This window comes from Lygodium microphyllum, chromosome 22 (genome assembly GCF_053477565.2).
Source record: "Lygodium microphyllum isolate KBCC chromosome 22, Lygodium_microphyllum_v1.1.10, whole genome shotgun sequence".
Lineage (NCBI taxonomy): Eukaryota > Viridiplantae > Streptophyta > Polypodiopsida > Schizaeales > Lygodiaceae > Lygodium > Lygodium microphyllum.
This window is the reverse complement of record NC_141156.1, coordinates 3,763,517-3,791,190: the sequence shown is the minus strand read 5'-3', so window position 1 is coordinate 3,791,190 and position 27,674 is coordinate 3,763,517. Positions and strand designations below refer to the sequence as shown.

Sequence of the window (27,674 nt, the reverse complement as noted above, 5' to 3'; positions counted from 1 at the left end):
AAATGGATGGCATATTTTGATTTGAGTTAGTTCAAGGACGCCTAGCATATCGAGCAAATACAAATCATGTTACAGGGGAAGGCCTACACTTGGTGGGTGGGCTTACGCCCTAAACCAATGACTTGGGCTGATTTTCAATCTGCTTTCGGAAACATTTGGTGGCCAATGATCGGATTGAAAATTTTCAAAATTTATTTGAGCTTCATATACGGAAGAAGAGTTAGGATGCATACTCTCAAGAATTTAAAGATTTATTGCATAAAACAAAGAACTTGGATGATCCTCAAGTGTTGCTCTATATGTAATACCTCTTTGGATTGCCGCCGGACTACCAAAATGAGGTGTTCCACAATCCTCTTCACTCGCTTGAAGACGTCTACAGGTATGCAAAGAATTTTGATAATACTTTGGATGCAAATAGGGGCAACAAGCTGATTAGGGTTTCCCATCCAGCTGCCCCAATCTTTAAGTCAAAGAAATCATCTACGCTGGCAGTAACTCATTAGCCGACTCCAGAGTTTCATAAGAAAAAGGACAACAAGCATAAGGTCACTCGCAACGAGGATCGCTCAAAGGGCAATTGTTTTGTCTGCCATCAAGCACGTCATTTTCACAATGATTGCAAGTGTCCCTGAGCCAAAATGGCAAAGTCTACTTCCAAAACTTTGATAAATACTCTTCAAGCTCCAAGTATTTCTTCTAAAATTTTATTCCAAAAATGTTTTGTTAATGCTAGCAATAACAACAAAAGTCCCATTAGTAAAACTATTTTTGGCCCAGGTGATCTTTTAAAGGTCCCTGGGCGTGTTGATCACCAAGACATTACAATTTTATTTGATAATGGTTCTAGTCATAATTTTATTTCTTCTCACTTGATGCAAAGACTACAACTCCACATGGCACCCGCTACCCATAACTTTATCATGTCCAATATGCAGAGCACCCTACAGTGAATCATTGGGATCGGGTGGTACCAAACTTAGATCTTTCAATCCAACAGTACCATCAGATTACGGATTTCTGACTTATGAGCCTTAACCATATGGATGTCATTCTTAGTATACCATGGTTCTTTGAAAAATATTCCTTCTTGTAAATTGACTAAAAAAATTACGTACTTTCTTTTGAGCTTGATGGTCATTTTCATGTCATCAAGGGCTATTTACCCTCCAAGATCACAAAAAATAATGTACATATGATTTCAGAAATGGATTTTACTCAATGTTTTTCAAATTCAATTGTTATCACTTATATTTGTTTCATTGAAAAAAATTCAATCGTCTGATTATCAAAGTAATTCAATTTCTTTTAATAATAATCTTAATGTGAATTGAAATGTAAATCAGTATTTCGATTTGATATTACATGAGTATGCTGACATCTTTCCATCCAAGCTACTTAGCAAACTTCCGTTGTCTCACGGAGGCTTAGACCATAGGATTGAAACTTCGCCCAATAGCCATCACATCTCTCAGTAACCTTATAGGTTCAGCTAGAAACTGAAAAACAAGATAGCTAGACAACTTTAAGACTATTTGGCTAAGGGTTATATTGAGCTAAGTAATCCCCATGGGACATGCTTGTCCTTTTCACCAAAAATAAGAATGTCATGATGCGCTTCTCTGCATCAATTACAAAAGTCTCAATAAGGTGGCCATCAAGAACAAATAATCGTTGCTTAGTATAGATGACCTTATTGATTGACTTGGTGGTGCGCGCTATTTCTTCAAAGTCGATCTAAGGTCTAGATACCATCAAATATAGATAACTTCGAAAGATGTCCCAAAAACTGTGTTTCGATCAATTTTTTATCCTACCTTTTGGATTGACCAATGCTCTTGCAACTTTCCAATAGATGATGAATGATTTATTAAGATGGATGATCTTATTGATCGACTTTGTGGTGTGTGCTATTTCACCAAAATTGATCAAAGGTTCGAATACCATCAGATATGGATAGCTTAGGAGAATGTCTCGAAAACTACGTTTCAAACACAGCTTGAACATTATCAATTTTTTGTCTTGCCTTTTGGATTTATCAATACTCATTCAACTTTCCAACAAATAATCAATGATTTATTTCGTCTATATCTTGAAAAGTCAATAGTCGTTTTTCTTGAGGACATCCTTATTTATAGTAAGTCGTTGGAGAAACATGCCAAACACTTGCATATTGTCTTACGTCTCTTAACACGAGAGCAATTGTTTGTCAAACTATTCAAGTGCGAATTCTTTCGCACAAAGCTGTTATACCTCATGTCATCTCAATTGATGGCATTCGGATTGATCACAAAAAAGTACAAATATTACTCAACTGACATATTCCGGAAACCATAAGGCAAGTAAAATCTTTTTTAGAATTTTACGGGTTTTTTTCAAAAATTCATTAAGAACTATACTCATATTGTTGAACCCTTAACATGTTTGCTTAAGGATATTTGAAGTAACAAGTAGCATTAGTCCGTCATTTATTTGGACTAGTGAGCTCAATCATTGTTTTCAAACATTGGAACAGTTTGTTACCCTTACACTAATATTGCAGATTATCGATACAAATAAACCTTTTGAGATTCATACAGATACAAGCGATTATACTGTAGGCACTATCCTTTATTAAGATGGCCGACCTATCACATGTGAGAGTCATAAACTCAACGATACCCAAACACGTTATACTACCCAAAAGAATGAATTATTGACACAATCCATGTGCTTAAAGTATGGCATCATTATTCCTATGTGATCAAACCAATTTCTATGGCCCCAAAACAAGCTTAGCAGAGCTTTTGCAAAAGTTTGACTTTGAAATTAGCTATAGGAAGGATACAACTAATATGGTTGCCGATGCACCTAGTGAAATTCCTGAAGTCAATGCCAGCTTCTTCTTCGAAATTTTGATCAATTTATCTCTCTCTGAAAGCGCGTTCCCAAACAATCTTCACTTTGGTAAGATCTAACAACTAGTTGAAGAGCGACCTAGTAGCTCTGCAAGCTTAGGTCGTCCAGACACTCGAAGGCTAGCTACAAAGAGAAAGATGGCGGAAAAGAATTCTATTCAAAATTGATTACTTTTTCAAAAAGATAAAGTCTATGTACCCGGCGATTAAGATATCCAAAAGAAAACCCCTAATATACAACAGACGTTGGCCTTAGTCACCAGTTATTTTTATTGGACGCATATTATTTTGGGAATAAAGAGCCATCGTGCCTTTTATATGTGCAAGTAAGTGAACACACCCTTAGCACATTTATACTTTTACACACACACACACACACACACACACACACACACACACACACACACACACACACATATATATATATATATATATATATATATGCATATCTAAAAACCTAAAGAGGTACGCTCGTCATTGTACCCAAGAACGTCGTGCTCACTCTCCTCTATACTCTGGACTCTCTCTCTCTCTGTCTCTGTCTCTCTGCTGTGAGAAAGCATTGCCTGTCTCGATCCTCACGCTCTCTGGCTTAACAAATTGGTATCAGAGCTCACAGGTCGTGTATGCTTTTGGGAGTTGGCACCAATCGTTAGCATTTAGCAAGTGCAAGAGAGGTGTCGCAGGCGAGGAGGAAGTTGCAGGTGTCGCAGGTGAGCAAGAAGTGTCGCAGGCGAGCAAGTGTTGCAGGTGTTGCAAGCGGGCAAGTGTTGCAAGAGTCCCAGGCAAGCTCGACAAGTAGCAGATGGCAGTTTGCAAACGTCACCGCAGGACACACGACAGGTCATGGACGAGACGTCAGGTAGCTGATGACACGCAACCAAGCAGACGGGATCGACACACGCGACCAAGACCAACGCACCACGAGACCTGCACACAATGACCAGTCAACGAGATGCAAGCGCCAAACGAGACGGATGGCGCTGCCACCAGACGAAACCAGCTAACGACACACGCTGGCAGGTCAACGCGTCGAGTCTGACTCAACGGACGGACTCCTTTTCCGTCATTTGTTTTGTCAAATTCTTGAAATTTTTCATTCTCCCCTTTTTGCCAGGCGTTCATATGCACAAGCACAATGTGCAATTTCTGACCCGAAAATTTGGGGCTTTTCTCGGATTTGGGGATTGTGATGCAAAACAAGACCATTTCTCTCAGAAATTGCAGGAATTTATGACATTTTACCTCCGACATTTGGGACTTTTCATGTACATGCAAAAATTGAGTGAAAATTTATCCAATTTTTCGACGTTGATGCACATTGGAGCCCGTGCAATTTGGGGTTTTTGCTGTTTGGGTGAAATTTGTGCGCCATTTAGTCATTTTATGTACATGCGAGTTTAATTCCATGCAATTTAGACATCTAGCACTTGGAAAATTTGGGGGTTTTGCTGAAATTGCTCTATTTTGGCAAAATTGGCCTATTCTAGGCATGTCAGAGACAATGCAAATGTATGGTTGATCCTTTGAGCACAAAAGTTTTCCGGCTTTTCACTGTGCGTGTCAAATTTAGTGCCCGTGGATGCATGTACAACAGAAATTGCAGCTAAAATTTGGGACTTCTCATGTAATGTGGGGTATTTGCCCTTGAAACAGCTGTAATCAGTTGTGGAGTCCTGTAGCACAAGGTTTAGAGCTTCTGAAAATTGATTTGCAGATCTGAAATTTCTGCTTTGACGTAGTCATTTATTGTTGGTTGGTACTTGCTTGTACCTTGGTCACTTGTGTGCAGTTTGAACGTGCATTTGCTGAAATTTTTTGTCACATTTGGGCTGAAAATCATGACTGCTAGTAGTGATAGCAGTAATCTCACGCACATTCACAAGCTTGAAGGAGCACATAACTATGCAGTCTGGCAAAAACAGTGCTACAATATCCTGTTGCAAAAGAAGCAGGCAAAGCTGATTAAGACCAAAGGGGCAAAGCCTACAGATATGGAACAAGAAGACTGGGATGAGTTAAATGAGCTTCCACGCTCAACCATCGAGCTATCGATTTCTGATGCCTTGCTGTTTAACATTGAAGGTTTGGATTCTGCATATGCTATTTGGACTCAACTAGAAGAACTGTATGCACAGAAGAGTGCCGCAAGCAAAGTTTAATGGCTAAAAAAGCATATGGATTTGCGTATGAAAGAGGGTACAGCAATCTCTACTCACTTGAGTCAGTTTAACTCCATTTTCAGCTAGTTGGTTGCCTTCAAGTTCTTGATTGATGAAGAGTTTAAGGCTACGTTCTTGCTTGGTACTCTTCTAGAGAGTTGGAAAAAATTCAAGACTACTATGAGCAATTCTAATGCGATCCTTTTGTATGCTGATGTAGAGAGTGCTCTACTCATGGAAAAAATGAATCTGCAGAACAATGCATCCAGTAAGTCTTCTAGTGTTTTGCATACTAGGGGCAGATCACAGCAGAAAGGCAAATCTAATAGCAAGGGACGCAATAAATCACGTGGTAAGGATGTTGAATGCCATCATTCTGGCAAGAAGGGTCACTTTAAACGTGACTGCTACAAATGAAAGAAAGAGAAATAAAAAGACAAGAAGACAGATGATAGCAAGGAGGAGAAAAAAGAGAGTCAGCCTAAGAAGAGCAGTGTCAAAATTGAAGAGGTGAATGTAGTCACTCATGACAGTAACAGTGGGAATGACATACTCTTTGTCTCTTCACACTTTAGTTCACATGCTTTACTTGCAGATACGGATGATGACATGCATACTTGGATTCTAGATTCAGGTTCCTCCTTTCGCATCACCCCTCATTGTGAGTGGTTTTCTGACTATACAAGGGGTCGACTTGGTGTTGTCCATCTTGGAGACAACTACGTATGCGACATTGCAGGTAGTAGTGTGCAGTTGCAGTTTCAGGATGGTTCTGTCTTCACACTTCAGCATGTACAGCATGTACCTCAGCTCAAGAAGAGCTTGATTAGCAAAAGGCAGCTAGATGACGATGGATTTCATACCACCTTTGGTGATAGGAAATGAAAAATCTGTAAGGGATCTAGAGTAATTGCCAAAGGTTATAAAAGTAATACCTTGTATCCTCTCCATGTATCTAGTGTGCGTGACCATGTTGTTGCCGTGGCCGAGCAGCAAAGTGTTTCTTCGTGGCATGGCCGGTTGGGACACATGAGTTAAACTGGAATGAAAGTGCTTTCTCATTTGGGTTACTAGCCTTTTCTTCGTTATGCTAATTTTGAGCATTGTGAACATTGTGTTTATGGTAAACATGCACAAATGTCTCATAAGAAGTCTCTTTCGCTGAACTCTTCTTCTCTAGAGATGTATGCAGAAATGATGTTATCTTCCAAGAAGATCGCATGCACAAACAGCCCCAAAAGAACAAAGGAAGTCCATAGGATTGTAATCTAGGAGATATACCTTTTGGACAGAAAAATGTGCCCGTTGTACAACACCAAATACCTATTGTAAATGAACCTGCAAATGCAAAAAATAATGCTGGAAATAATCAGCCAGCTATTGCCCATGATCATGAGCCTTTGGATGTGGAGGAACAACCAGGACAACAAGCTGTTAATGCTGATTTGCAGGTTCAAATGCCAGGACAGCAATCTGAAAATGGAAATTTGCAGGCTCAGCAGCCACCAAACAATGATCATTGAGTTAGGAGAACGTCTAGAACTACTAGACAACCTGATAGATTTGTTCCTGGTGAAAACAATGTGGCTGATTATGTCATATTGACAAACTGTGGCGAACTGTCTTGCTTCAAGGAAGCAATGGACAGACCGGATAGCAAGAAATGGTATAAAGCCATGTTGTCAAAGATGGAATCTCTTGAGAAAAATGGCACTTGGGACTTGATGCAATTTCCTAAAGGGTAGAAAACCCTTCCATGCAAATGGGTTTACAAGATAACGGTCACTTCTGGTTCCTCGCCAAAGTACAAAGCAAGATTGGTTGCGAAGGGGTACAAGCAAGAACATGGAATTGACTTTGATGAGATCTTCTCTCCTATAGTCAAGATGACTACATTGAGAACCATTTTGGGCTTGGTTGCAGCTGAAGATATGGAGCTCATACAGATGGATGTAAAGACTGCATTCTTACACGGTGAGCTACATGAAAACATACATATGCAGCACCCTGAAGGGTTTGTGGCAAAAGGAAAAGAAAAGATGGTATGTAAACTCAAAAGGAGTTCGTAGGGGCTGAAACAAGCACCAAGAGAATGGTATCATAAGTTTGATACATTTATGCAATCTCAAGGTTTTCATAGAAGCAAGTGGATCACTACTTGTACACCAAGAAGGCCGCAGATGACAGCCTGATTATCTTGGATTTGTATGTTGATGACATGCTGATTGCTAGCAAGGATACTCGTGCCATGGACACACTCAAGCAAAGACTTAATGGCAGCTTTGACATGAAGGATCTTGGTGATGCAAATCACATTCTTGGCATGTGAATACTCAAAGAGAGACCAAAAGGATTACTCTATCTATCTCAATAGGAGTATATCTCCAAGGTTTTGCAACATTTCAATATGGAAGGAGGGAAAACAATTGGGGTCTCATTGTCTCCATATGTAAAACTCAATGCAGAGAACAGCCCTACATCTGATGATGAGAAGGTTGAAATGGCCAAGATACCATATGCTTTAGCTCTTGGCAGTTTAATGTATGCTATGGTTGCTACACGTCCTGACATTGCCTTTGCAGTGGGAGTGGTTAGTAGATACATGGCAAACCCTGGTAAAAAGCATTGGAAAGCAATGAAAGGTATTATGAGATACCTCAAAGGCACAAAGGATTTGTGCATTTGCTTTGGAAAGCAAAAGACATCTGTTGTTGGCTTTACGGATGCAGACGATGCTGATCATGCGGATTGCAAAAAGTCCACTGATGGGTATGTGTTTACCTTCATAGGAGGAGCAGTCTCTTGGATCTCGAGGCTACAAAAGTGTGTTGCATTGTCTACGACAGAGACAGAGTATATGGCTGCCACTGAGGCATGCAAGGAGCCTTTATGGATTTCACGTCTGGTGGGAAAGCTTGGCATTACAGAGTTACCTGTTCTCCATTGTGATAGTCAGAGTGCTATCGTGCTAGCACGGATCATGTCTTTCATGCAAAGACGAAGCACATACAAGTGAAGTATCACTTCATTAGAGATGTACTTGACAACAAGAGCATTGAGCTTGTCAAAGTGCATACAGATGATAATCCTGCAAATCTTCTCACGAAGGGTCTTCTAGCAGAGCCGTTTGCTCATTGGCGACACATGATGTAGTACAATCCACTATTGTTGAGTCTTATGTGTATGAGTGTCTGCAGTGTCACCTTAACAGAGCTAAACGGCATTGACAAGAGGAGATGTTGCATCCTTTATATATATATATATATATATATATATATATATATATATATATATATATATATATATATATATATAAACCTAAAGAGGTACACTCGTCATTGTACCCAAGAACATCGTGCTCACTCTCTTCTCTACTCTGTACTCTCTCTCTCTCTATCTCTCTGCTATGAGAAAGCATTGTGTGTCTTGATCCTCGCAGTCTCTGGCTTAACATATTAAGACTATTGTTGAGTCTTATGTGTATGAGTGTCTGCAGTGTCACCTTAACAGAGCTAAATGGCATTGACAAGAGGAGATGTTGCATCCTTTACAAATCCTTGATAGGAAATGGGTAGCATTTCTATGGATTTTGCAATAGGATTGCCCTATACAAATTGAGGTCATGACACGTTGTATGGGTTATGACACGATCTAGATTGTGGTTAATCGATTGATGAAAATAATGCAATTCGCAGGTCTCTTTGTCAAACACCTTTATAGACTTTATGATTTGCCCAATCCAATGAAATAGTTAGTGGCCGGAATCCTAAGTTTACTCGCCATTTCTAGCAAATAGTCTTCCAAAAGCTGAAAACTTGATTGTCCATGTCATCCTCAAAACATCCAGAAACTGATGTGTAAATCAAACAAACCAATCAAATAATGGAGGGTATGCTTTGTACATATGTCTCCCATAAGCAATCTAATTGGGAGCTTTATCTTCCTCAAATTGAGTTTGTTGATAACAATGCTAGCATTCGGCTGTTGGTTATAGCCCGCTTATGCTTGTGTATGGTTATGAGCCAAAACCACCAATTGCCACAGAGTTTCGGAGGGTGAAAATGCAATCCATAGTAGACTTTCTGCAAAATATGCAGGGGATGTTGACGATTACTAGAAAAAGCATTAAAATGGCCCAAGATCGTGTCACATTTTATACTAATCAACAGCATACCTATAGAGAGCTCCACGAAGGTATGTAGATTTATCTTTAAGTCCCAAAGGACTCCGATTCAATGACTACTGGCAAGTGCTATAAATTGTCTTCAAGGCATTGTAGTCCTTTCCAAATTACCAAGAAGATAAGCAGTGTATCCTATGAGTTAGACTTACCTTTGGAAATCCAAGTTCACCCTGTGCTCCACGTCAATCGTTTAAAAGAATGACTAGGACAAGGTAAGCAAATTGTTTCGATTGAGGAAACCTTAGGACTAAACGATGTCGTCAGATCATTTATCCTGAGTATTTGGTCAAGTGAAAAACCTAGCCAAAGGTGGAGGCTACTTGGGAGTTGATACCTTCTTTGAAGAGTCATTTTTCTTGCTTTAGGGGCGGGGGGGAATGTTGTGTAGCGGTTTTGCCCAATTGATAGAATTGCTAGAATGTCATGGATACTAGAGTAGGATGTTAGCATCTCCATTAGGTGTACAATGTTACTTCCATGGGACCTGCATGGTAACCAAACAACCTTATGTACACTTGATTTTTTCAAACAATCTATCAAATATTACCCCAACACAAAAAGATAGAATGGTCGTGCTTGATTGATAAGAATGAATGAATAAATGAAAATTCAAAACCCTAAATCCTAAGATACAAAAGCACTACTACCTAAGACGGTGGTCACATGGGGAAAAAACACTTCTCTTAGCTCTAGCAAGAAGAAAGTAAAAAGTGCCTATGTACTGGAGCCTGTTCACACCAAACTAACGACTAGAAGGAAGCTCTAACAATCTTACTTGCATGGTGACCAAACAACCTTATGCACACTTGATTTTTTCGAACAATCTATCAAATATTACCCCAACATAAAAAGATGGAATGGTCGTGCTTGATTGGATAAGAACGAATGAATAAATGAAAGTTCAAAACCCTAAATCCTAAAATACAAAAGCACTACTGCCTAAGAGGGTGGTCACACAAGGAAAAAATACTTCTCTTGGCTCTAGCAAGAAGAAAGTAAAAAGTGCCTATGTGCTCAAGCCTGTTCACACCAAACTAACAACTAGAAGGGAGAACATGCTAGGTAGAGCAATTGCAACATTCAGCTTCCAATCCTCTAATTTTAAACCAGCACCCTTCAGCTAGACCCTCAAAGCATGTGGGAGCCTTCATGGTGGTTATACTTAGTCCAACTAAGTCTTGTATTTCATATCATGAGTTTCACATTACGTTTTCATTTGAACTTGAAATTATAACATTCCATATCAATGCCCAAATTCCTCAATCAAGTAAAAAACCAAAGCTTTCCTTCCCAATGATACCATCCAACATGATGTAGACATTGCAGACAATGCTCAGCTGTATGTCAAAGGCTCCATCAGCAAGACACGGCCATGGAAAATTGCTTGTTGCTGCAACACCCAGAGTCCATGGAGCAATCGCCACCACAGCAACAAGATGCTCCTTGAGAAGAGATGGTGATGCTCTTGAAGAAGAGATGGTGTGTTCAGTGAGACAAGAAGCACATCGCAACTTCATGTCAAAAATCTTCCATGCCTTCCGGTTTATCAAAAACCCCTTTTAAGATGAGAGGAAACATATCAGAGAATGAAATGGCCAGTGAGTAGTGCATTGAATCATTTGAATCAATTTTGTGCCATTCAGTCAATAGGCATAATAATGATGAGACTTATGATATACTTGTATGCTTGTAGAGGCAGATGTAGTGAGTCATTTGAACTTGCTATATTTTCGCATCAAGAGCTTGCAGTAGTTGTTCACATAAGTTGCCTACATCCAAGTCTTGAAACCATCTCTCCCGGTATCCTTTTCCAAACAGTTCCCCAATTTGTATATCAATTGTTACCAAGACATATTGACTCAATGATTCCAAATTAATTTGATGCTCATCTACTTGAAAGAATATTTGTATTAAGTGTTTTAAAATATGATTAAATGCTCATCTTTCTATTTAAGGATGGCCAATGGCCAAAACACCGTATAACTATATACGGATCGTCATAGTTCTCTCTCTCAATCTCTCAGTGTGCAAATGAGCTCTCTCTTCCCTTGTTTCTCACCTTTTGTCCTTGTGTTTTTCTTCTCTATCCCTACTCTTTCCCAGGCATTAAAAATCTTTTTCCTTTCTTTCTCTATTCCCCTATTTCCTGGTTATAGAGAGATTTATCTCTTTCTTCTTTTCTCCTTATTTCCCAAACTTAATGTCTCAAACATGATCAAAATACACTTCTACTTTAACCAATGCATACAAAGCTTCCTAAACTTGAGCTATTCCACGAAAGAGATCGAATGGCCTCCAACTCCCTGCTTCCTACCTAAAACCAAGCACTGTTTTCAGAGATGAATTCCTACTCTATCCCTTGATTTGGAGCACACAAGCACTCAAGCTTGAATTTGTTGGTCCAACAACAAAACCAAAATGTTGTCACTCTCGCAAGCACACCACCAAGACCTACATACCGCTTCTTGCTTCAAGCATTTCAAGCTGAGAGTTATGACTACCTCTCACATGACTGTGCATACTCTCCCATACACAAACGTAGTAAGCTTACATTTGAATCCAATCAAGTTCCCTCCTCCCATGAGTTTGCTGATAGCTCCATGATCCAACATGCACTCTCAAGCAAGCTCCATCTCCAAGCTCTATAGCCACATGCATAACAACAAAGAAACATGTTTCTTTGCTTTCGAAACTTATGAAACATTTTGTAAAGTACGAAACGTTTCTTTGCATAAAAAACGTGGAAAGGGGGGACTCCAAAAAAAAAAAGTGAGTTAGTCTATAAAAAAACAAAGGTTAGTGTTAGTCTATGGTCGATGAAAAAAAAAAGTTAAAAAAATCAAAAGAAGCATATCTTTCATCACTCATGACTTGTCGCGTGCACAGCTTGTCATGACTCACACCTCTTGTCTCGCTCATTTGTCCCGATTTTGCCTCGTCAACCGTCGACAATTCCATGCAACCACCTCCGTCTGTCCACTTGTGTGCCTGTTCACCTTATCAATTGTCCGCTCCTGCCTCGCTGACCATCAATAGTCCCAACTCCTATGTCAGCTCCTCTGCTGTTCGCTTCTGCGCCTACCTGCTTCTACCCTGTCAATAGCCCTACGCAAAAGACAGAATTGCAGGGGACCAAATGAGATCAACCCCAACTCCTTCAAGGTGGAAATTCGCTTAGAAGAATTGTTACATCCTACACATGAGGATGATGAGGTGTGAGCCTTACGTGCAGCTGAGAGAGCGCAGCTTTGGTATCAAATAAGATCTAGGGCTAAGGATGTTGATGTATCAATTCGAGTAGAAGGTCCAAGTAGGATGGTAGCAGTAAGTGCTCGAGCTAGAGTCATAAATGACACAGAGGATGATTGGAGTGTAAGTGAGGAGGATGAGCATGGGGACGATAATGGTGATGATGGTGGCGATGGTGATGATGATGAGTCTGAGTAGTGACTCATGAGTCATAACTCATGAGGGTTCATGATTTTGGATTAGACTCTAGAGTCTTACTTTTTTGGGATTTTCACTTAGTCGGTGTAGTGTCCATGGACCATTATTGTTTAGACAATTCATTATATGACTCTAGTTTCATTTATGAGTTATTTATGATGTATCATGATTCATTTTGGATTTTGACATTTTGTCATTTTGTAACTTGTTTTGAAATAAGAATCATGATATTGACGCTTCACCCATTTTACATTGCTATTTGCACATGGGCTATGTAAAATGTCTTCCAATTTTCTTTATGTGATATGTATGAATCAATAATCATGATGTTTAAGGTTTGATTATAGTATAGCTTATTCAAAGATTAATCTTTGACAATAGTCAACAATGGATTATGGATCATGGATGTGTAACGTGTTATTTTGAATTGAGTATATTGTTTCATGTTTTCTCACTTTTGCTCAATTCATTTGTTTTTGTTTAAGAGAAAGTTCCATGGAGGTTTAAAACATCTTTCCCTAGTTTAAAACTATTTAGAAACCCTTTATAAAAAAATCTCCCGTTTCTTATTTTACCCCCTGTCGAAAGAAACTTACAAAACATGTTTCTAACGTTTCGTTTTTAAACGTTTCAGACGTTTCTAGATGCTATGGCCACATGCGAGAAAGAAGAAGAGAAGAAGGAGAAAATTAAGAGAGGAGAATAAAAGCTTCTCCACGGTCCCTCCAACTCCTCCTTGCATAGTTTGAAAATCCGCTCAACTCTAGGAATGTGAGCTACTCTCCCAATCTTGATCTCATGCTGATGAGAGGATACCTTGAGCTGGCCAATGGCTATCCGCATCTCATGTGGCATGTATACACCTAGGTATCCAAGTCTCTCAATGAAACCATTTGTTGTAGTCCTCATGAGCGGTCTCTATGGCATGACATCTTCAAGGGGAGGGGCTGTCGAGGTGAGATTCATGCATGTTGTATGTGCAATTGGTAAAGGTCCTATCACATGACCAAGTTCCTCTCAATGTGAGAGAGATGCATGAAGGAAAATCCAAGGTCATACTAAAAGGGGGAAGGTGATCCATGTTGATTCAGTATGCTATGAGCCACTACTCGATCTGTGCATGCCATAAAGTCTCATATCTTGCCTGAGCTATCTACCTAGAGGCCTCGAAGGCTCTCCTAGGTAATCTATTTGGATGCATGTTGTGAACGCTATGTACAAAGTTGATGGTCTAAAAAGGGCCTCCATCATCACAGGAAGTGCCGCAAACTCAGCTCTAATGATCTCATGTAGTACTAATGGTTTGTTGCGGATCATCCATAAGAGCACGATGATCTATTGTCTCTCATTCTATGTTCATAGATATGTAGCCACGCAAGGGTCCAAATAGGTGCACCATATATCATGGCTGGTGTGTTCAATGTGTCAAATAGCCACCTCCATGTGCGAAGCTCCTGGAAGTGTGCTTGGTGGCACTCTCTCCATCATGGCCAATGCTACATATCCTCGTTTGACCAATCTCTAGCTGCCTATGTAATGGTGAATTTCCCAGCAAATGCAATGAATGTGACCCCTAAGTAGACATATGAATCCACAACCTCCACATGTCTTGCCCCTAGGGTGAAGACTAATCTCCTCCTCGCTGGGCCAATTTGTGGAAGACCAAGATCTTAGTTTTCCCAAGATGATTAACAATCAATCCACATAGTGTGCAAAAGCGATGAAGGGCAAGGAGATGTCGTTGTAGACCCTCTTATTACTCAGAGACCAAAACAATATTGTCGGCATGAAGCACAATAGAGATCAATATACCTGCTACGTCTACCCTATTACCTTCTCGTGTGATGCGGTATTCTATCTCATCGAGATAGAGTTCAAAGAATGTAGGGGAGAAGGGATATCCCTCCTTCACTCCAATGGTGCTAAAGACCATGCCTGAAAGTCCTCTCGGGCATCTAATCCAGCCTACCACCCTCTTATACAATGCATAGATCCCCAAATCATGTCCCATGGAATCCCCAATGTCTCCAAGCTCTATAGTAGTCTATCTCATGGAATTGTATCAAAGGCTTTGCAGAGATCCACAAAGCAACAATAGAGTCTCTTCTTTCTCACTTTCACCTACTCAATCATGCCTCTCAGGGTGAAGATGTGGTTAAGTGTAGAGAATCCTTGTCAAAATCCAATGTGTCCTGCTGCCCACATAGTCCCTCTATATGGGAGTGCCATGTCTCTAGGTAGCCGATGGATGTGGGATGGCAAGGCTCCCGCCGTCGGCGCCATGTTGTGGCTACATCTCTGCTCATGAATAAATGGTACAGAGCCCAATATTGCGCCTACTCATACACCCACCATTTACAGCTAGTCAAGGTCCTCATCTTCTTGCAAGCCTCCCTCTCTATAATAGGCCCTAGTTTTCTCTAGATCTAAAGGTGTCAATATAGCTGGCGCCCGGGGGGGCGGGGGCAGTAAGGCAAAACATGTAGAATGAGTAATATCCGTGTTTTGTTAATGTGGCTTTTCAGTATTAAAACAGAAACGTTTCAGTCTCACCATTCAAGCTGATGTTCTTATGATAAAATCTCTCCTCCATTTCCTCCTCTTCTTGTTTTAAAATAAGATTTATGTGACACCCAATTTTCCTCTTTTTTTTAGTCTTAAAAAACCCCAAAATCTGATATTAAAACAGAAACGTTTCAGTCTCGCCATTCAAGCTAATGTTCTTATGATAAAATCTCTCCTCCATTTCCTCCTCTTCTTGTTTTAGAATAAGATTTATGTGACACCCAATTTTCCTCTTTTTTGTAATCTTAAAAAACCCCAAAATCTGATAGCACATTTTGGAATTAAAAGATTTGGGTAAACCTGAAAAGGGGCAAGTTGCCTAATATCAGCAAAAATGAATCTGTTATAAGGCTAACCTCAAAATTTTGATATTTGTTGCACAAAGCCAAATGTTTGCAGACAAACTTCCTTCTTGTAAGGCTAAGAAATCTGCTCACTTTGTGTGTGAACATTCTGTAAGCTTTGTTACAGTTAATGGCTTCATTCTCCCTTATCTCAGAATTCACACTTTGCCCAAAATGTAATCTTTTTACACACTTGTTACAGAATTCACACTTTGCAGCTAAGTAGATTTGTAACACTGCAAGCTGATTTGAAAAGGGATAGCTCTAGTCCACACAGCCCTCACATGAGCTAGATGCCTGCTAAAAAAAAGAAATAAGGGAGAAGCAAAGATGGTACTAAAGCACAACTGTAGTATAGGTATATTACCGTTTACAAGTGAGAGGTAAAGGAACGACTGTGTCTGAACTAATAGAAGAGCACAAAGAAGGGAAGCAATAAAGAGGTTGCAAGTATGGAAGAAAAGTAGGTGAACACTACCTTGGAAACGAGACAATAAGCAGAGCATGTGAAGAAAAGAATACCTTGAATTTAACAGGAATCCCCAAAACTAGAGTCTAGGACCACTTCAAGGTCCTCTAATTATGCTGTCACAAGTTGAGCTATCCATGACTACTGGTCAATAGGATGCAAATGAGGCTAACTCCATGCTCAATGCACAAAGGCTAGCAATACAAATTTGCACACAAAGAAGAAAGCTTGAAGTCTGAAATAGTCAGACAAGTTTGTTTAGCTTGCACCTCTTGTAGATCTGTTTGCTTACAGAGACTGCTCACAAAAATGCCATAGCAAATCACATGTATGCTTGTTGTGGAGAATGTGAGTAGTTTCAAATGCAAGAAGTAAAAATACTATTTCTTGCACAAACATATGCAGATAATATCCTGGCACTCTGCCGAAGTTAAGCCTTTACAGGGTGGTGCTTTAAATGCAGGCACTGTGATGACCAGAGTAAACAGCATACAAAACTAGCACTTTCTGATGACCCTTCAATTCATCATGTATGCACAGCTTTGAATTTAAGACCAGTGATGATTTAACTCTAAAACAGAAGTGTTGCTATACCAAAATAACTATTTAGGCACATATCCTGCAAATAGGCTCCAACTTGCACGAATTCTGAGATATCTACTTAGTTCTAAGCAGCTGAAATTACCAGTATGTCAGTCAAAAGTTTGTAATCCTTTATTTCTCCAGACACTTCATCTGTATCAGTAATCAAGCCCATTGAAACGCCAGCTACATGGCATCGCAAAGGAACTCCAGCATCCATCAATGCTAGACTCCCTGAAATACATACATTCCCATGTATCACAATAAAAACAGGGCCTTCTTAAAAGAATCAACAATAAAGTGCAATGCAGCAACATCAACTTACATTTATCTAATTGGCATAATTTCTAGCAGCAAAACCATAATTCACACACTATGACAAGTATTCATGTACAAACTTTTTAAAGCTCCATTTTTGAAGTACCAAAAGTACATGGCCTTGTTGCTTTAGGGCTTTCTTGAGGGAGGCAATCATAGAGAATGTTTCGGCTCTCATACATGCCAGTTCTCCCAGGAGTCAGGTCTTGTACATTTAAAGCCTTTATAAGGCACCCCAATTAGCACCCCCATAAATCGATTCACTCATTGTCACCCTTTTTTGCTCGGTGTGATCTTCTTGGCTGCTTATTATTGTCAAAGTACAATGCTCGCTTGTATTGGTTAAAAACTTGTGTGATCATAATCAGCATTGAGTTCTTTTACACTGCCTCAACACTTTCGTTTATGCTTTTCAGTCCCTTGCTACTATGTGTGTGATATTGTGATGTTGTAAACAAAATCTCTCTCCAAACCTCTCTTAAGCCCATGACTTCCAATATGATATCAGTGCACCACACTCTTTGCATGAGGAAGATCAGAATGAGGTTGCTACATGCATTCATGTGCTTTGTTTTCCAAAAGTGTGTATAAACTATTTCTAGCTGGATTTGTATGTTTCCTAACATTGTGAATATTTGCATATCACTGTATAACGTGGGTTCTGTCGTGCTTGCTTTTCAGGGGAGGGTCTCAACACCCTATCCCCAGCTTCTCCCCTGCCTTCAGCCTCGCCCAGAATTCAATCAGCCCGCGCAGGGCCTTCTGCCTCACCTCTTTTCTCCAGCAGCACAGCCTTCTTCCTTTAGCTCCTCTCCTCTGTCCACCTCTGCCTCCCTGCTGGCTGTCTCTCCAAGCAGTCCACCACTCGTTGCGCCCCACAATGCCTGCCTCCCTCTTTTTATGCCTGGCTGCCTTCTTCTCCCATCCACCAGCCTGCTCCCACCCACCTCTTAGAATCTGCTCTCCTCCTCCCTTTCTTCAATTTATTTCCCCCTCATACCTCTCTTTGCCACTGCCTCCACTCCAGTTTCTCCTCCTCTCTGTTCCAGCTCCAGAAAATTAATTTTTGGTTCCAGTTGGTTTACAAATAAATGTAACCACCGTAAGGAAAAGCATATTGGTATAAAAAGCTCACACTATCTGAGAAGAGAAGAGAAAGAAATTAAAGAAAAACACATTGACACCTACTAAGGCCAAAATGAACTATGAGACCAAAATGGAGAGTACAACTGATCCATGGTATCTCTCGTCATGCATAACAAAGAAAGATAAGAACACAGATAGAAACAAAGATCAGGATGCCATCAATCTTTACAAGAACTGTTGGCTCTCCTACCATCTACAATCAAACATAGAGCTATGTTTGGAGGCGATATATATATATATATGAATGTACAAATATGCTAAGGGTGTATTCACACCCGTGCACATATGAAAGGCACGATGGCCCTTTATTCCCAACAATCCCCCGCTAAAGGTAATGTGCCTTAAGGGGACAAAAGAATCAGCTAAGTCTGGGTATGTACAAAGCTGAAATACATATATCTATCCAACTCCCATGCGTGATTATCATCTATATGCACTTTGACAAGCTCAATACTCTTGCTGTCAAGTACATCTCTAATAAAGTGATACTTCACCTATATGTGCTTCGTCTTTGCATGAAAGACAGGATTCCGTGCTAGCATGATAGCACTCTGACTATCACAATGGAGAACAGGTAACCCTCTAATGCCAACCTCTCCCACCAGACGTGAAATCCATAAAGCCTCCTTGCATGCCTCATTGGCAGACATATACTCTGCCTCTATCATAGACAATGCAACACACTTTTGTAGCACAGAGATCCAAGAGATTGCTCCTCTTGTGAAGGTAAACACATACCCATCAGTGGACTTTTTGCAGTCCGCATGACCAGCATACTCTGCATCTGTAAAGCCAACAACATAAGCCTATTGCTTTCCAAAGCAAATGCACAAATCCTTTGTGCCTTTGAGGTATCTCATAATACCTTTCACTGCTTCCCAATGCTTTTTACCAGGGTTTGCCATATATCTACTAACCACTCCCACTGCAAAGGCAATGTTACGACATGTAGCAACCATAGCATACATCAAACTGCCAAGAGCTAAAGCATATGGTATCTCGCCCATTTCAGCCTTCTCATCAGCAGATGTAGAGCTGTCCTCTACACTCAGTTTCACATATGGAGGCAATGAAACCCCAATTGTTTTCCCCCCTTCCATATTGAAACATTGCAAAACCTTGGAGATATACTCCTATTGAGATAGATAGAGTAATCCTTTTGGTCTATCTCTGAGTATTCCCATGCCAAGAATGTGATTTGCATCACCAAGATCCTTCATGTCAAAGCTGCCACGAAGACTTTGCTTCAGTGAGTCCAAGGCACGAGTATCCCTGCCAGCAATCAACATGTCATCAACATACAAAACCAAGATAATCAGGCTGCCATCTGCGGCCTTCTTGGTGTACAAGCAGTGATCCACCTGACCTCTATGAAAACTTTGAGACTGCATAAATGTATCAAACTTATGATACCATTCTCTTGCTGCTTGTTTCAGCCCATACGAACTCCTTTTGAGTTTACATACCATCTTTTCTTTTCCTTTTGCCACAAAACCTTCAGGCTACTGCATATATATGTTTTCATGTAGATCACCATGTAAGAATGCAGTCTTTACATCCATCTGTATGAGCTCCATATCTTCAGATGCAACCAAGCCCAAAATGGTTCTCAATGTAATCATCTTAACTACAGGAGAGAAAATCTCATCAAAGTCAATTCCATGTTCCTGCTTGTACCCCTTCGCAACCAATCTTGCTTTGTACTTTGGCGAGGAACCAGAAGTGACCTTCATCTTGTAAACCCATTTGCATAGAAGGGTTTTCTGCCCTTTAGGCAACTGCATCAAGTCCCAAGTGTCATTTTTCTCAAGAGATTCCATTTCTGACAACATGGCTTTATACCATTTCTTGCTATCCGGTCTGTCCATTGCTTCCTTGAAGCAAGACGGTTCACCACCGTCTATCAACATGACATAATCAGCCACATTGTTTGCACCAGGAACAAATCTATCAGGTTGTCTAGTAGTCCTAGACGATCTCCTAACCCAATGATCATTGTTTGCTGGCTACTGAGCCTGCAAATTTCCATTTTCAGCGTGCTGTCCATCCATTTCAGCCTGCAAATCAGCATTAACACCTTGTTGTCTTGGTTGTTTCTACACATCCAAAGGCTCATCATCATGGGCAATAGCTGGCTGATCATTTCCAGCATTATTTTTTGCATTTGCAGATTCATTTACAGCAGGTATTTGCTGCTGTACAACTGGCACATTTTTCTGTCAAAAAGGTATTTATTCCCAGATTACAACCCTATGGACTTCCTCTGTTCTCAGGATCCCATAATCTATACCCCATTTCACCTTCATCACCCTATCCTAGGAAAATACATTTACAGCACTTTGGCTCAAGTTTGCAGCGTTCTTCCTTACGTATGTGCAGATATGCTTCGCACAACACTTTCAAGTGTGCATACGAAGGTGCCTTGCCTGACCACGCTTCTTGGGGAACTATATCTGCACATACGTAAAAGGAGGAACCTGAATCTAGAATCCAAGTATGCATATCATCATCTATATCTGCAAGTAAAGCATGTGAACTAAAGTGTGAAGAGATAAAGAGTACATCATTCCCACTGTCACTGTTATAAGTGACTACATTCACCTCTTCAATTTTGACACTGCTCTTCTTGATCTAACTCTCTTTCTTCTCCTTCTTGCTATCATCTGTCTTCTTGCCATTTCCTTTCTCTTTCTTCCATTTGTAGCACTCACGTTTAAAGTGACCCTTCTTGCCACAATGATGGCATTCAACATCCTTCCCACATGATTTACTGTGTCCCTTGCTATCGTATTTGCCTTTCTGTTGTGATCTGCACCTGGTATGCAAGACACTTGAAGACTTATTGGATGCATTGTTCTGCCGATTCATTTCTTCCATGAGTAGAGCAATCTTTACAACAGCATACAAAAGGATCGCATTAGAATTGCTCATAGTAGTCGTGAATGTATCCCAACTCTCTGGAAGAGTACAAAGCAAGAACGTAGACTTAAACTCTTCATCAATCAAGAACTTCAAGGCAACCAGCTGGCTGAAAATGGAGTTAAACTCACTCAAGTGAGTAGAGACTGTTGTACCTCTTTTATACGCAAATCCATAAGCTTTTTAAGCCAACACACTTTGCTTGCGGCACTCTTCTGTGCATACAGTTCTTCGAGTCGAGTCCAAATAGCATATGCAGAATCCAAACCTTCAATGTTAAAGAACAAGGCATCAGAAATCGACAGCTCGATGGTTGAGCGTGCAAGCTCATTTAACTCATCCCAATCGTCCTATTCCATATCTGCGGGCTTTGCCCCTTTTGTCTTAATATGCTTTGCCTGCTTCTTCTACAACAAGATATTGTAGCACTGTTTTTGCCAGACTGCAAAGTTATGTGCTCCTTCAAGCTTCTTAATGTGCATGAGATTACTGCTGTCACTGCTGCCAGCCATGATTTTCAGCTCAAATGTGACCAAAAATTTCGGCAAATGCAGGTTCAAACTGAACTCAAGTGACCAAGCTACAAGCAAGTACCAACCACCAATAAATGACCACATCAAAGCAGAAATTTCAGATCTGCACATTAATTTTCAGAAGCACTAAACCTTGTGCTACAGCACTCCACAACTGATTACAGCTGTTTCAAGATAAAATACAGGGCAAATACCACACATTACATGAGAAGTCCCAAATTTTAGCTGCAATTTCTGTTGTACATGCACCCATGGGCACAAAATATGACACACACGGTAAAAAGCCTCAAAATTTTTGTGCTCAAAGCATCAACCATACATCTGCACTGTCTCTGACATGCATAGAATAGGCCAATTTTGCCAAAATAGAGCAATTTCAGCAAAACCCGCAAATTTTCCAAGTGCTAGATGTCCAAATTACATGGAATTAAACCCGCATGTACATAAAATGACCAAATGGAGCACAAATTTTGTGCAAACAGCAAAAGCCCCAAATTGTACGGGCTCCAATGTGAATCAATGTCGAGAAATTGGGTAAATTTCCACCCAATTCTTGCATGTACATGAAAAGCCCCAAATATGAGAGGCAAAATGTTACAAATTCCTGAAATTTCTAAGACAAATGATCTTGTTCTGCATCATAATCCCCAAATCTAGGAAAAGCCCCAAATTTTCGGGTCAGAATTGCACATTGTGCTTGTGCGATGAACGCCCGGCAAAAAGGGAAGACGTAAAAATTTCAGAAATTTGACAAAAAAATGACAAAAAAAGAGTTCGTCCATCCAGTCGGATGCGACATCTTGACCTGTCAGCGTGTGTCGTCAGCTCGCTTTCTCCGGTCACAGCCCCGTCCATCCCGTCTAGCGCCTGCACCTCGTCGACTGGTCGTTGCGCACAAGTCTCATGGTGCATTGGTCTTGGTCACGTGTGCCGATCCCGTCCGCTTGGTTGCGTGTCGTCAACTGCCTGACCCCTCGTCCACAACGTGTCGTGTGCCCTACGGTGACGTCTGCAAACTGTCGTCTGCTACTCGTCGAGCCCGCCTAGGACTCCTGCAACACCTACCCGCCTACAACACTTGCCCGCCTGCGACACTTCCTGCTCGTCGCCTCTACGACACCTGCAACTTCCTCCTTGCCTGCAACACCTCTCCTGCACTTGCCAAATGCTAACGACTAGTGCCAACTCCGGAAAGCATGCACGACCTGTGAGCTCGGATACCAGTTTGTTAAGCCAGAGAGTGCGAGGATAGAGACACGTAATGCTTTCTCATAGCAGAGAGACAGAGAGAGAGAGTGCAGAGTAGAGAGGAGAGTGAGCACGACGTTCTTGGGTACAATGACGAGTGTACCTCTTTAGGTTTTTAGATAGATATATATATCTATATATATCTATATATACATATACATATATATATATATATATATATATATATATATATATATATATATATACATACATATATATATATATATATATATATATATATATATATATATATATACATATATATATATGAAAGTACAAATGCGCTAAGGGTGTGTTCACACCCATGCACATATGAAAGGCACCATGGCCCTTTATTCCCAACAAGAGAACACAACTCTCAAGTGAATTAATGATGTAAATGAATGTAAGAGTGTACAGTGTGCTCACGGGCAAAGCAATGTCGGAGTGTAACATCCCCCAGAGACGGATCCGGAGGCTCTGACCACCAATCGGATTGTAAGAGAGAGGAAACTGCAAAACGATGGTACCAAAGGCTACTAGAGAATCAAATGCAAGCAGTAGAGGATGCAGAGAGCAGAGGGTGGCCCCAGAAAGCTACAAACGCAATAGACAGAGTGTCGCCTGATGCAGAAGAGAATCAACCAGCAATCGCCTAGCAGTGGAGGACCAAAACGCAGGGTACTGGAGGTCGCCTGATGGAGGAGGACTCCCTACTATTGCCAACAGCTAGAAGCTACAAACGCAAAGAGCAGATGAGGGTGGAGGTACTCGCGATGAGGAAAAAAGCCAAACGTAGCAGGAGGGATGATGCCAGACAGTGGGCGACAACTGGAAGAAGGCGCCACAGCACTGCAAGGCTGGATGGAGAGGTGGCAGCAGTTGCGAAGACTTGCACAACCACGTGGAGGTAGACTGATGGCTGAAATCTGCACTAGAGTGTGAAACCTGCACAAACGAAATGAGACTAAATGGGGGAAGCCTGTGCCGGTCTATTTATAGATGTAGAAGGGTCCCCCAAAAATTAGGGTTTTTTGGAGACCACTAAAACTCTCTCAAACCGCTCTCCTTTTTACGGTTTTTCATTAATTAAGCGTGTTTTGGAGCTGTTTAAGAATGCTAATCAGCTAAAAGACGTGTTTAAGCTCAACAACCCCTCTCAGGCTCAAAACTGAGCCAAAAGGTTAGGCCAACCACTATGATGGTTATTGACCCCAAGGCATCCCATCCCAAAGCAACCACGGCATCAGACAAAGGGTGCACGTCGGCTGCCCAGTGGCCTACCAAGACTACAGAGGCGATGGTTATCTTACCAAGGGAATCCAAGTAGTCACCCCATACAGGACAAGGATTCGGACAAAGGGTGCACGCAGGCTGCCCAAAGTCATACCAAGCCCTACAAAGGCGGTTGGAACCACATGGAACTCTCTGTTTTTTTTTTAAATAAGTAAGGTAAATTATATGGGAGGCAGCCGATTGAGTAATAGTGACCGAGAATATGAGAATAGGGAGGGTACACCCAACACATCACAAAACAAAACAAGCTAACTCATCCACTCAGGGTGTTGATGACGAGGAAAAATAGGTGATGAGATATCGATGTGATAAAGAAGGATGGTGGTGTGGTGACAATTGCCGCCGGTGAAAACAGCTTAGGATCCGCGCAGGTGGTGCTCTGCACAATGAGATGCAAAGTATGCTACATGCTGAAGAATGCTCATGCAACAGGTGTGTCCCTCGTGGGGAAATTGTTCACTTGCCCAAGCGCCCTAGTACAAAGATGATGAAATCATGCAATGCAAAGGGTAAGGTGCAACAGGGGAAAGAAACCAATGTCAAAGACAAAGTGTTGAAACCTATACAATACCAAGAAGGGTAGAAACCCTCTCTCAACCTTGATGTTGATGCCAAAGAAGGAAGAGGAGCATGATGTCGGTCTTCATATGGTACTGAGAACCATAAGGAATGACAGATAATGAAGTGGATGAAGCACCCTCCTAGAAGAGCAAGGTAAAAGTCACCACCATGATAGCATTGAGAGAGATGTTGCACGATCCGCCTCGTGAGGGGAAACCGCCATGTTGGAAGAAGAGCAAGCACTCCTAGGATGATGAAACCATGAAAGGAACGGTGTGCATCCCCACATCTCTAGCCCAAATAGGACCAAAGCAATCTACAAGTTAGCCCTACACTGAAAGACAAAACCCTGCAGAAGAGATGAGAATCTACAAATACAGAGGTTAGTGGTGAGATGCTCCAAAGCAAAACATAACAGAAAGAAAATCTAACTCAAAATGAATGCAATGAATGTGTATGTATGTGAGTAAATGCAGCGGAAGACAAAAGAATGGAAAAGCTAAGTATAATGAATCCTATGGGCCCGACTCTAAGAGTGTGAAAAATGAATGCTAGACTGACCTAGGGTATCCGAAAGGACCTAGAGACAAGTTGGGCTAAGAAGGTGGCCACCATCGCCTATGTCCAGAAGTAGCGAACTGCCAAGGGAACACCTGACGAGGTGGAGAGGAAAGTGAGATGGATACATGAAGTGCAACGGGATCGGAACCTACAGACCAATCAGCCAATCCCTCAGGGGTAGTGAAAGAGATGGGCCGCTGAGGCTGCACTCAAGCCACATGTCCAACGCAGCAACAACGGATGCGGAAGTAGCAAATAAAGCAGGAGAAGAAGGCGTAGTCTCCACTGGACTCTGCAATCTCGCAGTGGTGTGCTACGGCTTTTTAGGTGGAAGACCTTGGGCCTTGGATCGACACTCCTCGTCCACATGGCTTGCTCTCTAGCAAGGTATGCAAAATCGGTTTTCCTTAAAGTTGCTGCCAAATAGGTCTAGATTCTTTGGTTCCATCAAAGAAAGAGGAGTCACCCTTTGATTGGCTTTCCTTCGCATCTTGCGAGTTCTTGCCACAGGTGGTTTTCCCTCCCAAAGAAGAGGCAAGCAACCCCCTCTGCTCTGAATAAGGCTGTGATGAGGATTTCTTGTGGACTTGATCATGCAATCTTGCGTAACGCAAGAATTGGCACTGAAACTCATAGAAGGTTGGCAATCAAGGTTGGGAGATTATATATTGAATGAAATTGAAGTACTTTTCAGGCAACTTATTCAAGAAGAATGTAACCTAATCGTCCTCTAACATTGGAGAGCCAATAGAGGCGAACTCAGAAGGTAACTGTCTATATTCAGCTAGCTTAACTTTCAAATCATCCCCTTCCTTAATAGTAAACTCTTGAAACTCAAAGTCCAAATTGATGCACTGAGTACGATCACGAGCCGCATAGCGGTCGAGAAGGTGACTCCAACGCTCCGACGCGAGTGGGAAGTGCTGCAACTGACAGTGAAACTAAAGAAGCAATCCTTGTATCAGCTCAACATTGGTTGTGGCATTGCCGGCTCTCCATTGACGGATGTCGTCAGGGTGACCTAGTTGAGGGTCTGGCATAGGCTCTAGACCAATGACGAGGTCCCAAAGACCCTGAGACTTGAGCACTTGTTGCATGAAATTTGACCCGTTAAAATGTGTCCTATCCGTGAAGGCATTCTTGGCCGTTGCAACAGGAGTGGTAGTGCTCGGAGATGGATAGTGTAGAAAAGTGTAGTGTGGGTAGGATGGGGGAGTGGAGTACACTTGGGAATGGACCCCAGAGTGCCCACCAAGCATACCGATAGTGTGCAAGGTGGATCCATAGGTAGGAATGGGCTGACTAGGCATGGGCATCGTAGCCACATGAGTAACCCAAGGAGATGGGATGGCAACACGAGGAGCAAAAAATGGGAATTCCTACATAGGTGTAACCCAAGAAGAGTATGAAGACGCACCATAAGCTGAGGATGGAAACCCCTGCGTTTGAGTGGTCATGTGAGATGAGAAGCTCACGATAGTGAGGGGGATGCCTATCACAGTCGACCCAGGACTTATGGATGTACTCATTTGCTGAAAGGTGAGAGGCACTATGTTAAAGGGTGGCATTCCCCCTAACGAAGTACCATGGTGCAAAGAGGTAGAGAATGGGGTAGAGAAGGAGAAGGTGCTAGGAGCGGATATGGAAGATCCAACCCCTAAGGTGAATGATGAGGATGTGAAGTGTAATCCAAGGTTTTGGAAAGATGATGAGAGGTGTGATATAGAAGAGGGTAGGATGGGAGGGAAGTGAAAAGTGTGTGTGACATGCTCAAATGAAACAGAAGCTGTAGATGTACTTGAATTCTGTCTACTTCGTGAGTCCCTCTCTATTGAAGTTCACATACGTAAAGCCATCCGGATCTTGTACCTCAAAATAAGAAACAAGCGAGGATTTTGATTCATGCAACACAAAAGAATTATACAAATCTAACATTGGACCTGGCTGAGATGATGAAGATGGATCGCCAGACGTTCCAAATGTCATATGTCCTCCATGATCGGAGAGGTGGCCAACCTCACCAACCGGTCCAAATGTGATGGCAAAACTAGTAGGAGGGGTGTAAACATCACCATACTTGCTGCGATAGTACTCCTCCAAGTCCTCTGTCATGTTAGTGGAATCTAGAATAGGAGTAGAAGAAAAAGGTGAAGGTGAAGGTGAAAGTGGAGTATCGTCCTCCTCACCAAGTCCATAGTGCTATCTCAAGGCCTCCAATGATGAAGAAGCCTAATAGGACATCACAGAAACTGGAGAAGAAGGTGTCTGGGACATTGTGATTCGGTTACGAGTCGTATTGTGTGCCTCGCACAAAGACTAGCCCTCCACAATATCCGCAAAATACTCTTTACAAGAGCATCGGCTCTGATACCATGTGAAGAAAACTGCTAGGGTTTGCACTGAGGACACAAAGAGTGTACGACCACGATAAAAACACAAAGAGACTGACGTAGACACAGAGGGC

General features: G+C 41.5%; 1 protein-coding gene across 1 annotated transcript in view; it reads right to left on the bottom strand.

Moving 5' to 3' along the window:
• Positions 1–27,674, bottom strand: part of LOC148016833 (polyribonucleotide nucleotidyltransferase) — a 146,437-nt gene that overhangs the window by 13,701 nt on the left and 105,062 nt on the right. The window contains exon 12 of the mRNA XM_087663022.1: positions 16,753–16,883. Within this exon, the coding sequence (XP_087519148.1) occupies positions 16,753–16,883 (131 nt within the window). The remainder of the gene's footprint in view (positions 1–16,752; positions 16,884–27,674) is intronic.